The sequence below is a fragment of the Monodelphis domestica genome, chromosome 3 (genome assembly GCF_027887165.1).
Source record: "Monodelphis domestica isolate mMonDom1 chromosome 3, mMonDom1.pri, whole genome shotgun sequence".
Taxonomy (NCBI): Eukaryota; Metazoa; Chordata; class Mammalia; order Didelphimorphia; family Didelphidae; genus Monodelphis; species Monodelphis domestica.
This window is the reverse complement of record NC_077229.1, coordinates 243,569,088-243,582,804: the sequence shown is the minus strand read 5'-3', so window position 1 is coordinate 243,582,804 and position 13,717 is coordinate 243,569,088. Positions and strand designations below refer to the sequence as shown.

Sequence of the window (13,717 nt, the reverse complement as noted above, 5' to 3'; positions counted from 1 at the left end):
GGGCTTTGTTCACCCAGCACGTGAAGACTGCTTTGGCTGAACAGACGGAAGAAACCAATAAGAAGGTTCAACGGCTGAGAGGGCGACGCAGCAAAGCACTGTGGAGTGCTTAGGGCATGTTGGAGCACAAAGGACAACACGGCCATCCAATGCAGCTGAGGAAGTCTCCAGACGTAACAATTTTTCATGGCACTGGACCCAGCCTTCCAGAGCCTAGAGAGTGGGACTCTATTTGTGCATCGACTTTTCCACTTAAATCTCTTTCACGCACAAGTATCTTTGTGCACACTCATCTATCCTAACCCCGTCCACCCTCTTCAAGACCTGCGGCGATGGGGGAGTGATAACGCAACGGGTGGGGGTGACCACTGGCAGTTGTAGTCAGGATCCGGCACATAGGCGGCCCACGGACCAGTGGTTGCTCGGCCCTGTGGGCAGCAGGGACGTTCGGCAGCATCCTGGGTGACTGAGCAGCCCTCTCTAGGACAGCACTGCTCACCCTAATCAAGGGAGGGGACTAGAAAAGGTATCCCAAATATTGCCTGCCCTACAAACACCTGGTCAGCACACCGCGGCTGGCGGGTCATCCCCTTTAAGCCATTGAAATCAAAGAAAAAATACAAAGAAACTCCTACTAGGAGCATGGAACATCAGGACACTACTTGATAGAGAGAATACCCCAAGTCCTGAGAGAAGAACAGCTCTAATCGGTAAAGAACTGGTGCAATATAACATAGGTATCGCAGCCCTAAGAGAAACACGCTTACCAGAAGAGGGATCACTCAGCGAACCCACCACTGGATACACCTTCTTTTGGAAAGGTAGAGCCACAAATGTAGACAGAATCCACGGTGTTGGCCTGGCCATCAAGACCAGTTTGCTCAAACAGCTGCCAGACGTGCCTGTGGGCATCAGCGAGAGGCTCATGAAGATCTGTTTGCCTCTCAGCAAAGACCGGTATGCCACAATCATCAGCGCATATGCCCCAACACTGACCAGCGCAGAGGAGACCATCGAGCAGTTCTACTCTGACCTGAGTGCTGTCCTGCACTCAGTGCCCACAAATGACAAGCTGATACTACTGGGAGACTTCAATGCCCGCATTGGCCAGGACCATGAAAGATGGAAAGGAGTGCTCGGCAAACACGGCGTGGGCAAAATGAACAACAATGGCCTACTGCTACTCAGCAAATGCTCAGAGTTCGAACTCACCATCATGAACACTGTGTTCAGAACGGCGAACAAATATAAAACAATGTGGATGCACCCAAGATCAAAACAGTGGCATCTCATTGACTACATCATTGTACGCTGGCGAGACATCCAGGATGTAAAGATCACCAGAGCCATGAGAGGAGCTGAATGATGGACAGACCACCGATTGGTTAGAGCTACTCTTCAAATGTGCATTGCGCCTCGCCATCCAAAACACGTCCAGACAGTTTGCACAACAAACCAGCCATGCATTACAATCGACGGCACGCAGCTTTCTAAAGCCAACACTTTCAAGTACCTGGGCAGCACCATCGCCAACGACGGGTCCCTAGACCACGAGATCAATGCCAGGATCCAAAAGGCCAGCCAGGCACTCAGGCAACTACGCTCCAAAGTCCTCCAACACAGTGGTGTAAGCACTGCGATGAAGCTCAAAGTGTATAACGCAGCGGTCCTCAGCTTGCTCCTGTACGGCTGTGAGACATGGACACTGTGTACCGGAAGCACATGAAACAGCTGGAGCAATTCCACCAACACTCCCTCCGGTCAATCATGAGGATCCGATGGCAGGACCGAATCACCAACCAGGAAGTCCTCGACAGAGCCAACTCCACCAGCATCGAGGTCATGGTCCTCAAAACCCAGCTACGATGGTCTGGACACGTCATCCGCATGGACCCACAGCGAATACCAAGACAGGTATTCTATGGTGAACTGTCAGCTGGACTCAGGAAACAAGGCCGACCAAAGAAAAGATTCAAGGATCAGCTAAAGTCAAACTTGAAGTGGGCTGGCATTATAGCACAGCAACTAGAACTCGCTGCCTCTGTCAGAAGCAGCTGGTGAACCCACATTAACCATGCCGCCATCACCTTTGAAGATGAACAACGTCGACGTCTTGCCGCTGCAGGTGAATGCTAACAGCAGGCCACAGCCACACCTCCCGTAACAACTGGTGTCCCCACGTGCCACAAACTCTGCACCTCAGTCTTTGGACTCCAAAGCCACATGAGGGTACACCATAGATGAAACTGCACAAAGACAATAGTCATACTTGATCAAGAGAGTGTACCACTGATCATTTGGTACCATGAACCTTTGAGGGAAGCACTATTATTATTATTATTTTTACCATTTTACATATGAGGAAACTCAGGAAAACAGAGTCACATAGTCAGTAAATGTCTGATATTGGATTTGAACTTAGGTCTTCCTGACTCCAGGGCCATCATTCAATCCAGTGTACTGCCCATATAATAGTGAATATGTATCCCAACACATTTTAATATGTTCTGCTAAATTCCATGAATTTCCTTCTTTCACTATTACAAACTCGAATGCAGAATATTCAGGCTGTCCCCTAGTTCCTCTCACTCCCATGTCATCTATTAGTTATTTATTTGTTATAATGAAGGCCAAAGTCTTAGAAGCCTTTTTGTGTTTCCCTTACATTCTGAGAAATGAAACTGAGAGCAAGGCAAGTCAAGTATATACTCCTCCGTTTCTTTTAGCATTATTAGTGTACTTGAATGGAAATTCAATTTCTTTCCCAGTTCATATAATAAATCAAATCACAATAAAAAGTAGTACCTAGTACAATTCCTTCGAGGTCCTATTTAAGAAGGGTATAAAAAGTATTTATGATTGGTACAAATACTGTTTAAAGATACTTTTAGAGTCCTGAAAAAGGAATGCAGTTTTGAATAATTTTAATAACTCTTTAATCATGTTTATTTGATTAATGTGCCAAACATTTTCCCCAAAGGAAAGGAAAGAGGTGAGAGGGAATGGAGTAAGTATTTATATAGCATTAACTGTCTGCCTAGCATTATGCTAAGTATGTTTTTTTTTTTTTCCAAATATGACCTCATTTGATATGACATATACTGGAGATAGATTAACTTTAAACCCATTCCTATTTAAATGAACCCAGGTTCTGAAATAATAAATTCAAAATGAATGCAACATTGCAGTATGTTTGTGTATCTATACCTCTTATATGCTATCTGAAAATAGACTTTCTTATGGGTGGATGAATAAAAATTAATGAAAATTCTACCTGGGGAATAAATGAATATGTATTTTGCATTGTGTTACATTATGGAAATAACAATCTGAAACTGAAAGAGACCACCAAAGCCATCTGATACAATCCCTCCATTCTGTACTTTAGAAAGCTGGGAATCTAGGTTACGCTTTTTCCCAAAATCACCAACAGAATAAGTGCCAGTGGGGAAGTCTGAAATTAAGTCCTTAAAAACTCAAAACTTGTGTTCTGCCTGCTGAAACATAATGCCTTTCTTGTACATCTTTCTGTTTACTTGTTTTTATGAACTTAAATATTCCTGCTTTTAATATTATATTTAAAATATTTTTATTTTTTACTAATTTAAAACTATATATATAATTTTTCATGGAGGATCTCTTCAATATTTCACCAATGAGTTATTTAAAAGTTAGGCTGTTGGGAAAATTGCAATGAGTATTCTGTTTGACCTCTGAAAGAGTAATGGATAGAAGTTTTAAAGATATCAATTTAGATTAAGAGAAAAAAGAAAACATTTCCTATCAAGAGAGCTGTATAAGGGTAAAATGGCCTCCTTTGAGGGGGGTTCCCCTTCACTTGAGGTCTTTAGGTAAAAGTTGAATGATGAGGTCTTGTGTATAAGGTAGAGAATAAAGGTTTGGGTTAAGTACAGGTTGGACTAGATAGCATCTGAGGTTCTAACTCTGAAATTCTATGATTCTGTGAAACAATTAATGAAATCACAATTATAGAAATTTAATTGAAAGGAAGGCACTGATTTCTGTACATACAAATGTCCGTCAACATTTTTTAGCGGCCTTAGCTGACAAAAACATTGAGAATCACAGTTAGATAGCAAATGCAACATATGCCGTCTTATGCCTGGACACAACAGGGCTTCTCATTAATAGCTTTCTTAATTTCCTTATTATGCTTGTGTTTGCAAGAACATATGGTATTTTCTTTTCTAAGCCATGCTTTTTCATGTAAATCTTTGGTCAACAGTATATTCTGTTAATCTTTTTTTGTATAAATAAAAAATAAAAATGTAATTTATTTCTTTGAGAGTCCTTAACTTTATACTAATTTTTAAGTCAAACTCTCATTTATTTTTATCGATCACACATATCCTTATCGAATCATTAGATTTAGGCTTAGAAGGAGCCTTCAAGATAATTTTACAGATGAGGAAACTAATACTCAGAGATTGTAGACCTGCCCCAGTTTGCAATTAGTTACCAGGAGATGTGTTTTATAGTCCATCTTGAGGAATAGGGAGGGAAAGAAGTATTCAATAGGAGAGATTTCAGGTAAAGATGAATGGCCTAGCCTGCCTCTGTGTGTGTGTGTGTGTGTGTGTGTGTGTGTGTGTGTGTGTGTGTGTGTGTGTGTATAAAACTCAGCTTAAATGCATCTACACAAAGAATGGTAAATATTATTGACTGAAATGTGTTTTTTTTTTTTCCCTAGATCCTTACCTTTTGTCTTAGAATCAATACTATGTATTGTTTCTAAGGCAGAAGAGTGGTAAGGGCTAGGCAATGGGGGTCAAGTGACTTGTCCAAGATCACACAGCTGGGAAGTGTCTGAGGCCAGATTTGGACCTAAAACCTCCTGCCTCTGGGCCTGACTCTCAATCCTCTGAGACACCCAGCTGTCCCTTGTTTTGTTTTCTTTTTAATTTTGATTTAAACTTAAATTTATGCAATACTCAAACTAATCTCTAGGGTCTACAACATTCTACTCATCGTATTTGGTGTGTGCCCATGATCTCAGTTTCACATAGCAATTGATGAAAAATATTTCCCTCTTCTTGTGTGATGAGAGGCAGTAATTTCTATATTTTTTGCATATTTTTATTTATGTGAGTCTTCAAAGAAAGTGTAGGTCTATTGAAAAAATAATGACTATCATGTAAAAAATACCAATGAAAATTAAAATATACTTTTAAGCAAAACATAATAAATACTCCAGATTTGTTCTGACAAGAACAGAATTTGGTGGGGCAGGGTGGAACATTCTGGAACCAGCTTATACCAGTTCACAACATCTGATTATAAATATTTTTACTGTGAACATTCACCAATAATAGAGAATAGAACTTGATTTATTGGGCTATTGTTTGCCTAGAGTTTAAACTTAAGGAAATTATAGAGAAATGTTATTAATGCAGCCTATTCTTAAAATTTTATCATATGAACTTATTTTAGAGAATGTATTGTTAAACATTTATCAGTACATCACTGGACTAATACCTTGCTTATTCTATACACATGAATGGCATAGATTAATTACTATTCTTTATGATTTGTAATTCTGCCAGTTCTCAATCTTTCTAATTCTTTTCTTTAATCTCACTTCTTTCCATCTTGACCACAAGTGTGGCATTTTTCTAATTGCCTAAAACAAAAGTATATTAAGACTATAGAATTCTCTTAATCTACCCATCTAGAACTGTTCTTGCTAAGAATTGTTCTTGTGGAATCCATGCTGGCTAATGATCATGATGACATCAGGATAACTAGAAAGAAATTTACTGTAATACTTATTAGCTTTAAGACCATGATCAAATCACATTAAGCTCTTTGATTTCAGTTTTATTACCTATGAAATGAGGTGTTAAGATGTGATAATCTCTAATTTCTTTCTACACTGACAGTATGATTATTTTCCTTTAGAACCCCAGTTCTGAAGAGAGGGTAAAATTGTACAGGCAAAAACACAAAAAGAAAGAATTCTATGAACACCAGAGCAATGTGGGTAAAATAAGTTAGCCAGTTTGGCTGGAATTACGTTTTATGGATGCAAAGCAATGAGAGGTACAAATATAAAGATAGCCTGGGGCTAAATTGTGAAGTATCTTGACTTATAGGCTTAGCAGTGAGAAATTTATGTATTAGGGATTAGGAAGTCTTTTGTTTTTGCTTTTGTTTGTGTGTTTGTTTTTAATGAAGAAGTGACATGAAATATTAGTAGCATCTTTGAGAAGTAACTGGCAAAAGTGATCCAGATGGACTGAAATAGGTACAGACTGGAGAAAGGGAAACCAGTTATACTACTGGAGTTGTCCAGGCTGAGATTATAAGAAAGTAAACTATAGTGGGTTATGCTGATATTCCATAAGGGTTATAAAGTGCATCAATTTTGTAATTGCAGTTCCTCTCAGTAACAATTTTATTCATTGATTTCCAAATGCATAGTTGTGTTCCAGGTGACTGAGGAAAAAAAGAACTCTGACCACCTACCAAAATTAGCACAACTTTAATGCAAATGTGGAATATTGCTACCAGAAGTACTTTTTCAATAAAAATTCATGTTTACTTATTTGTATTTTCATAAAGCAACATTAAAAACAACATTATTCAAAGTAATATAAAACTTAGTAAAGTATTGAGTTGCTATTACTTTGAAACATACTATATAACAGTTTCACCAATTAAAACTACCAATTTGATAATTGGCTAAAATTAATTTGTCTTTAATAATATCTGTTAAATATATTAGAGAGGCAGCAAACTACCAACTGTGTTTTCACTACCCTGTTTCATGAGGGCCCATTAGCTTTGATAATTGAGATTTTAAAACTGAAAGCCAGGGCCATTATAGAAATGGTCCACGTATTTCCATTAGAAAGGATTTTTATATTGCAAGATAAATTAAATTGCCTTTAAATATTCAGTTTATGTGTATTCCAAGGGGATAGGATACAGTATGTTGGCTGTATCATTTTTATTCATGGTTTCTAGTTGCCTGTTTTCTCTTTTAATTCTTTAATTTTATGGTTCTCTTGAAATATAGAGGAAGAGTATGCTTAGCACTGTGTATTTGAGTTTTTGTTGCCTTGGAAACTGAAATGATAGTTTATCAAATAAGCTTGGATAACTTCAAATAAATGTCTATAACAATTGCACAAACAATTTGCTTTCTATCAGTTGAGATGCTAGTAGAAAACCAAATTATTAGTAGGAAGTTTTTCTAGGTCACCCATTTAGTAATAAGTACACTTTACATTTAAATACAAATAGATTACATCTACTTTTATTGAATCATATAATCATTAAGAATATTCTAATAATTCTGGAATTGGGAATCAAATTATGATGTACTAAGTGGAATACTTTGGATGATATCTATAATTCTAAAATATATGAATAAATTTAAAATTATTTTAAGATAATGATTTAATTAAAGTTATTTATGTCCATTTATGATCTAATTAGGATCAAGCATGCTGGTCAAGTAAAACCACATATGAGAAAATATAGACAGATAGACAGGTTGGATATTCTAAGCATTGTATTAACTTTGGGGGGAAATGAGAGTTTCTCTTTTCAAAACATTCATATTCCATAACAAACTGGAGGAATTCCAGGTGAACTGGAATGACCTCCAGGAATTGATGCTGAGTGAGAGGAGCAGAACCAAGAGAACATTATGCACATTATACACTGTGGCACAATCTAATATATTAGACTTCTCTACTAGCAGCAAAGCAATGATCCAGGACAGTTCTGAGGGACTTATGAGAAAGAACAATATCCACATCCAGAGAAAGAACTCTGGGAGTAGAAACACAGAAGAAAAACAACTGAATGCTTGATCACATGGGTTGATGGGGATATGATTGGGCATGTTGACTCTAAATGATCACCCTAGTGCAAACATCAATAATATGGAAATAAGTTTCGATCAAAGACACATGTAAAACCCAGTGGAATTGCTCATTGGCTATGGGAGAGATCTAACCAACATCATTAAGCAAACAATGATCCTGAGGAGCCCACTACTGGAATGGGTTCACTGTACAAAAGGAAGAAGGGAATGGATTGTGGGATTGAATCATTTTATTTTGGAAATGAGATAAATCTGTTGGAGAACAAACAAGGATGTAGAATGTGAGGTACCTGGGATCATATACCTTCCTATATTCAGTTTCCACGACACTCTAAAATTTCCAATGTTTCTATTTGAGAAATGTCTCATAGGCAGTAATTCTTCATTTTGACCCTTGACCTCCAAAAACAATTTGAAGTATTACCTCGAGAGGCACATCTGTGTCATGTAATTTGATACTGGTAGTATCATTAAGCCCAGAATACTTATGTCCATATTAAGCATTGCCCTTGAAACGAAAATGGTCACTTAATAGAAAAATAAAATTTCAATCAACCTTTCCCTAGATATTCCATAGTTGTATAAAGGTAAATATATCATTTAAATAGAATTAATTCATTTTTCTAGTATATTTATATATGTATGTATATACATATATATAAGTAATGGAAATATTAAATGTTTGTATGCACATATCTACATGTATACACATAGATACAGATATCTCTTTCTCTATCCTTATATGTGTGTGTGTGCGTAGATAGCTATGGATATTTGTCTCTTTTAAAAAAGGTACATATATATATATTTTTTTTTTAAAGGTATATGAGGTCAGTCAAAAGAAAAAGGTTTTAGTAGGTCAGAGATGGGAAAGATACTCTCCTGCATTGACATACAGTTGGATGTCTGAGGTCCAAGGATAACACCATAAATTTGCAATGGCCCAACTCCTTTTTTTATCTACCAAAGAAATTTGGTCATGTCTAATTTGACAACAACAACACTGGAATTTAGGTACTATTCCCCTCCTCCCATTTTAGAGTTAAGAAAATGGAGGCAAACAAGTTTAGGTCATTTGCCAAAAGCCACATATTTAGTAAATGTCTGGGGCCATATTGAACTCAGGCATTCAATTACTCCATGTCCCAACAGTCTATCCACTGTGGCATCTATCTACCCCCAAAGTGAAATGAAATTTGTCAATTATTCTTGTGAGTTAATTGATATAGAGTTAAGTTGTATAAATCAAAATTTAAAAGTAAAATATTATATTTAAATCATAAAATGTATATAAATATAAATGTATCTATAGAAATATACAAGTTTACATAAACACATGAATATGTATGCACATATACACATGCAAAAATATGTATAAATGAATTTGAATATTCAAATGTGTCTATATATACACATGTATTATTTCTGATTTGCATTGTACAACTGGGTTGCATACTTGTATATGTAAATTAATAACATGTATAAAAGCATGTATGTGTATCTATATCTGTATATATGATAAACATGTATATTTATGAATTTTGTAACCTTTTTCTATGTATTACAAATACTTTATGGATCTCTTTCTTCTTTCTCTCACTGAAATTTTTCTGATTTATGGAAAGAACGAGCCAGTTCAAAAACACATTGAATCAGTTTGTTTTCTTATTTATTTAAACATGAGGTTTATATATATATACATATTATATATATATATACATATGCATATGTGTATATATATTATATATATATAATAAATATTTTAAAACCCAAATTTTTCTTACTAAAGAAAAATGGTTGAAATAATTGTGCATTTAACACTGAAACAGCTAGATTTTTATGTACTTTTAAGGCCCCATTCACCACTCCTCTCATTGTTTTAGGTTTCTTTCTCATTTTATAGACCTGATCATACTTATTTCTAATCAGCCCTTCCCTGTCTCATGATTGGTAAACTGTCTTTGTACCATATATTCATTTATAGAGAGGCCAGCTGATAATAAAAGCATATACCAGTGGTCTAGTAAGATAAAATTAAGCCAAAGTATAATTTGATTAAGTAAAATTAAAAAGTATTAATTAATTGTTGTTATTGCTCAGTTGTTTCCAATTGTGTCAAATTCTCTGTCTGTGACATCATATGGGTTTTCCTTGAGAAAGATATGGGAATGGTTTGTCATTTTCTTCTTTAACTCATTTTCAGATAAGGATCTGAGGCAAACAGCATTAAATGACTTCCCCAGAGTCACACAATTAGTTAGTGTCTAAGGTTTGATTTTAATTCAGGTATATGACTATTTCTTGACTGCAGGACTGGAAAAAGTTATTACGGTATTTTTATATTTTCCATTTATTATAGGTATTTCTTGTTAGATTTTTCTAATCATTTTTACTTTTTCTATTTTTTCCTTTCCAGATTAAAAAAACAAAGAAACGTGAGTTCTGCTTATGGAATCAAATCAAGTGTTAAATATACCTCGGAAGACTCCACAGAAGCAGAGCATGAAGAAGAAGGAGATCAGTCTGTCCCCTAAAGCAACTTGGGACTCCTGGGTTTGTCAAGTTAGAGTTAATGAAAAAGTAATAAAAGCAAAATCCAGAAGAGAAAATTAATAGAAACATTTCTCATATAATAATTTAATGAAATATCAAATATAAGATATTTTATATACATTAATCTGATATCAATAATTTTTGCAGAAAATAAAATATACCTGCCTTGTGATCTATAAAAATTTTTGATAGGTTGAGTTTTTAAATATCAGTTATATACCTTGTAAATGCTGTTGTTCTTTTTCATAAATCATTTATTAAAATTTGTCCCCTCCCTTTTTATTATCACTGAGGAAAGTTGTGAAATTTTAAATGTTACATGTAAGAAGAGACCAGAGCTTTTAAGATTATGAAAAAAGTTAAATCTTCAATTTATTATTCATCTTCTATACATTACAATGTGCATAAAAGGCAAAAATTATATCTTTAAGTACATGATGCATTATTATCTGTAAACTACCAAATGATTACTTTAGCCTGAACCATCAATTTCAATATGATCATATGAAAATATTAACCAATATGTTGATAATAAATCAATATTTAATTTGAAAAATGAGCTATAGCCATATGTGATAAAATGTAGTACTAGATTTTTGTTCTACAAATGAAATCAATTGAAGTAATGGAGAATGTGATTTACTTACCCTTTTTATAACAACCTGTAGATTTAATTGATTGTTCATCTCTAATGAAAACAACTATCAATTTCCTTGAATTAGATTCTTTCAGAGATCTATATTCATTGAAAATGGCATATTATGGATGGGGAGAATTTATCAAAATGTATGTTGAAGAGATATCAGTTCCATTAAACTTAGCAAGGATGCAAATTATGGGATCAATAGATTTTTTCACATATATTTAATCAGCATGATTATTAAGATGAATGGGTCAGAAATATACATAGCTATAGACTAAGATCTTGGATCTTTGAAGTCATCCAGTTCACCTCCTTCATTTTATCCTGAGGAAACTGAGACCCAGAGAGTTTAACTGACTTATTCTAGATCACAGAGTTCATAAGGAGCAGAGTAATATCTTTAGAGACAGTGTGGCACAATTGTTTTAAACACATGGCTTTGGAGTAAGTAGACATGAACCTAAAACATTCCTCTAATGTTAAAACTTGTATGACCTTGTACAAGTCACAACTCCTCTGGGCCTCAGTTTGCTCAATTATAAAATGAAAAAATATATATATATATATGGCCTGGCTTCTTTAGTCTCTTAGGAGTCAGTAAGTATGATTTTATGTAAAATCAAGCATTCCAAATCCAATTTCTTTTGCAGAATAAAATAAAAGACCCTCATTTTCAGAATAAGAATTTAAAGACTATCCAAAATTCACATGGTGATTTTTAAGGAATAAATTTATGAAATATAAGAATTAGAAAATACCCTTACAATTATTAAAGTCATCCCCTCTTGTTTTTTAGATGAAGAGAATGAGAGCCAAAGAAATAAAATTATTTGCCTAAAAGTCACAGAGCAGGTAAGAACAAAAATAGATAGTTCTAGGATTCTAGAATGCAGGGTCCTTCTAGTACATCACACAACTCTCAACAATATTGATTTTCTCATGTACATTACTACCAAGGCTCAAATTTTTTTAAGTGGCACTTAGAGAAGTGACAATTACAATATGCTTAGGACTATCTGGTAAACCTTCCCTTACATTTTAAAGATCTGCTGGTAGCAGAACCAAAAAAAGAACATGGAGAGACAGCAAGGAGGGCTCATTTTGCTAGAGTATGTGAAGGGAGTACTGAACAAGCCTCAGCAGGACTCAGATGCAATATAGCCTCTTGGAGAAGCTGTGGCATGGGTGCACAGCCAGCACTCAGGGAACTGCTTTGTAAACCCTATTCCCAGCCCCCAAGGACTTTTTTTGCATGCCCCATCCCTCTATCAAGCCTCCCAGAGCAAACACTTTCTCCTTCAACTCTCTCAGCTAAAAATGGTAATCTGGAACTCACAGACAGTTTGAATTTTCCCTCTGGGCACTCCAATTTGGAAAAGATTTGCCAACCCTGAAATATAATATAAACTGCAGGGGAAAGAGAACAACTGGCTTGGTCCAGCCTCAGCAGGGTAAGAATGAAAACCAATGGAATATAGAACAAGCAGCAGTGGGAGGGAAGTGGCCTTGCAGAGTCCAGGCAGAATGGAGGTAGGGAACAACCCCATGTAAGTATCAGTGGGATGGACTCAGCCCAACAAGGTCCAGCCTCAGTGGAACTGATCAGAACACAACTCCAACCCAGTTGAATTCAACAGTTGCAAACCTCCACACAGCATATAAACCATAATTGCCTTTGTCAAATGTTCAATCTGAGACTGACAGTTGAGCCAATCCAGGCACAGCACAAGCATAGGACATTACTTTCTGCACTCCAGAAACAGAAATAAGTTTTAGCAGACAGACAAAATCATGGGAAAAATTACTCCAAAATGATAAAAAAGAAAGAGAAAAAAGCCTGATACTAGAAAAATAGCTCACCAAGAGAAATGATCAAAATACAAGCTCAGAAGTAGATAGCAATAAAAATCTGAAAACCTGTGAAGCCTCATATGGAAATGTGAATGTGTGTCAAGCTTAAAATGAACCCCTGGAAGAATTAAAAAAAAAAAAAACAAACATAAAAAAATGAGAAGAAACTTGGAAAAATAAGAAAAAAATGATAGAGTAGAACACAAACTTACTGAAGAAAACAGTTTCCTAAAAAGTAATTCAAGAAGGAAATTTATTCAAACAGGAACATAACTTCCTAAGAATGGAAGTAAAAGGTCTCAAAGAAGAAAATGGCTCCCTTAAAATTAGAATTGGACAAATGGAAGCTAACTACTTCATAGGGCAGCTCTCCAACCTCTGACCCTTACCTGACACCCAGCTCTCACTTGTGGCTCCTAGTAACTGCTAGCATGTGGCAGTGGCCACACCCCAGGCAACAGTTTCGACAGGCTGGCCAAACCTTGTGAGGGTAGTAGCCATAGGGTCGTAGACCCCTGGTGAACTAAGGCTTTGCTCACCCAGCATGTGAAGACTGCTTTGGCCAAACAGACGGAAGAAACCAATAAGAAGGTTCAACGGCTGAGAGGGCAACGCAGCAAAGCACTGTGGAGTGCTTAGGGCGTGTTGGAGCACAAAAGACAACACAGCCATCCAATGCAGCTGAGGAAGTCTCCAGGTGTAACAATTTTTCGTGCCACTGGACCCAGGCTTCCAATGCTGAGAGAGTGGGACTGCCTTTGTGCGTCGACTTTTCCACTTAAATCTGCTTCACGCACAAGTGTTTTTGTGCACAC

At 36.1% G+C, this 13,717-nt stretch overlaps 1 protein-coding gene across 3 annotated transcripts in view; it reads left to right on the top strand.

Moving 5' to 3' along the window:
• CCDC102B (coiled-coil domain containing 102B) overlaps positions 1 to 13,049 on the top strand; it is a 772,664-nt gene extending 759,615 nt beyond the window's left edge. For all 3 annotated transcript variants that reach the window (XM_056823603.1, XM_007487776.2, XM_007487774.2), the window contains one exon: positions 10,272 to 13,049. In XM_056823603.1, the coding sequence (XP_056679581.1) occupies positions 10,272 to 10,389 (118 nt within the window). In that variant the 3' untranslated portion in view covers positions 10,390 to 13,049. The remainder of the gene's footprint in view (positions 1 to 10,271) is intronic.
• Positions 13,050 to 13,717: the final 668 nt, after the last annotated feature.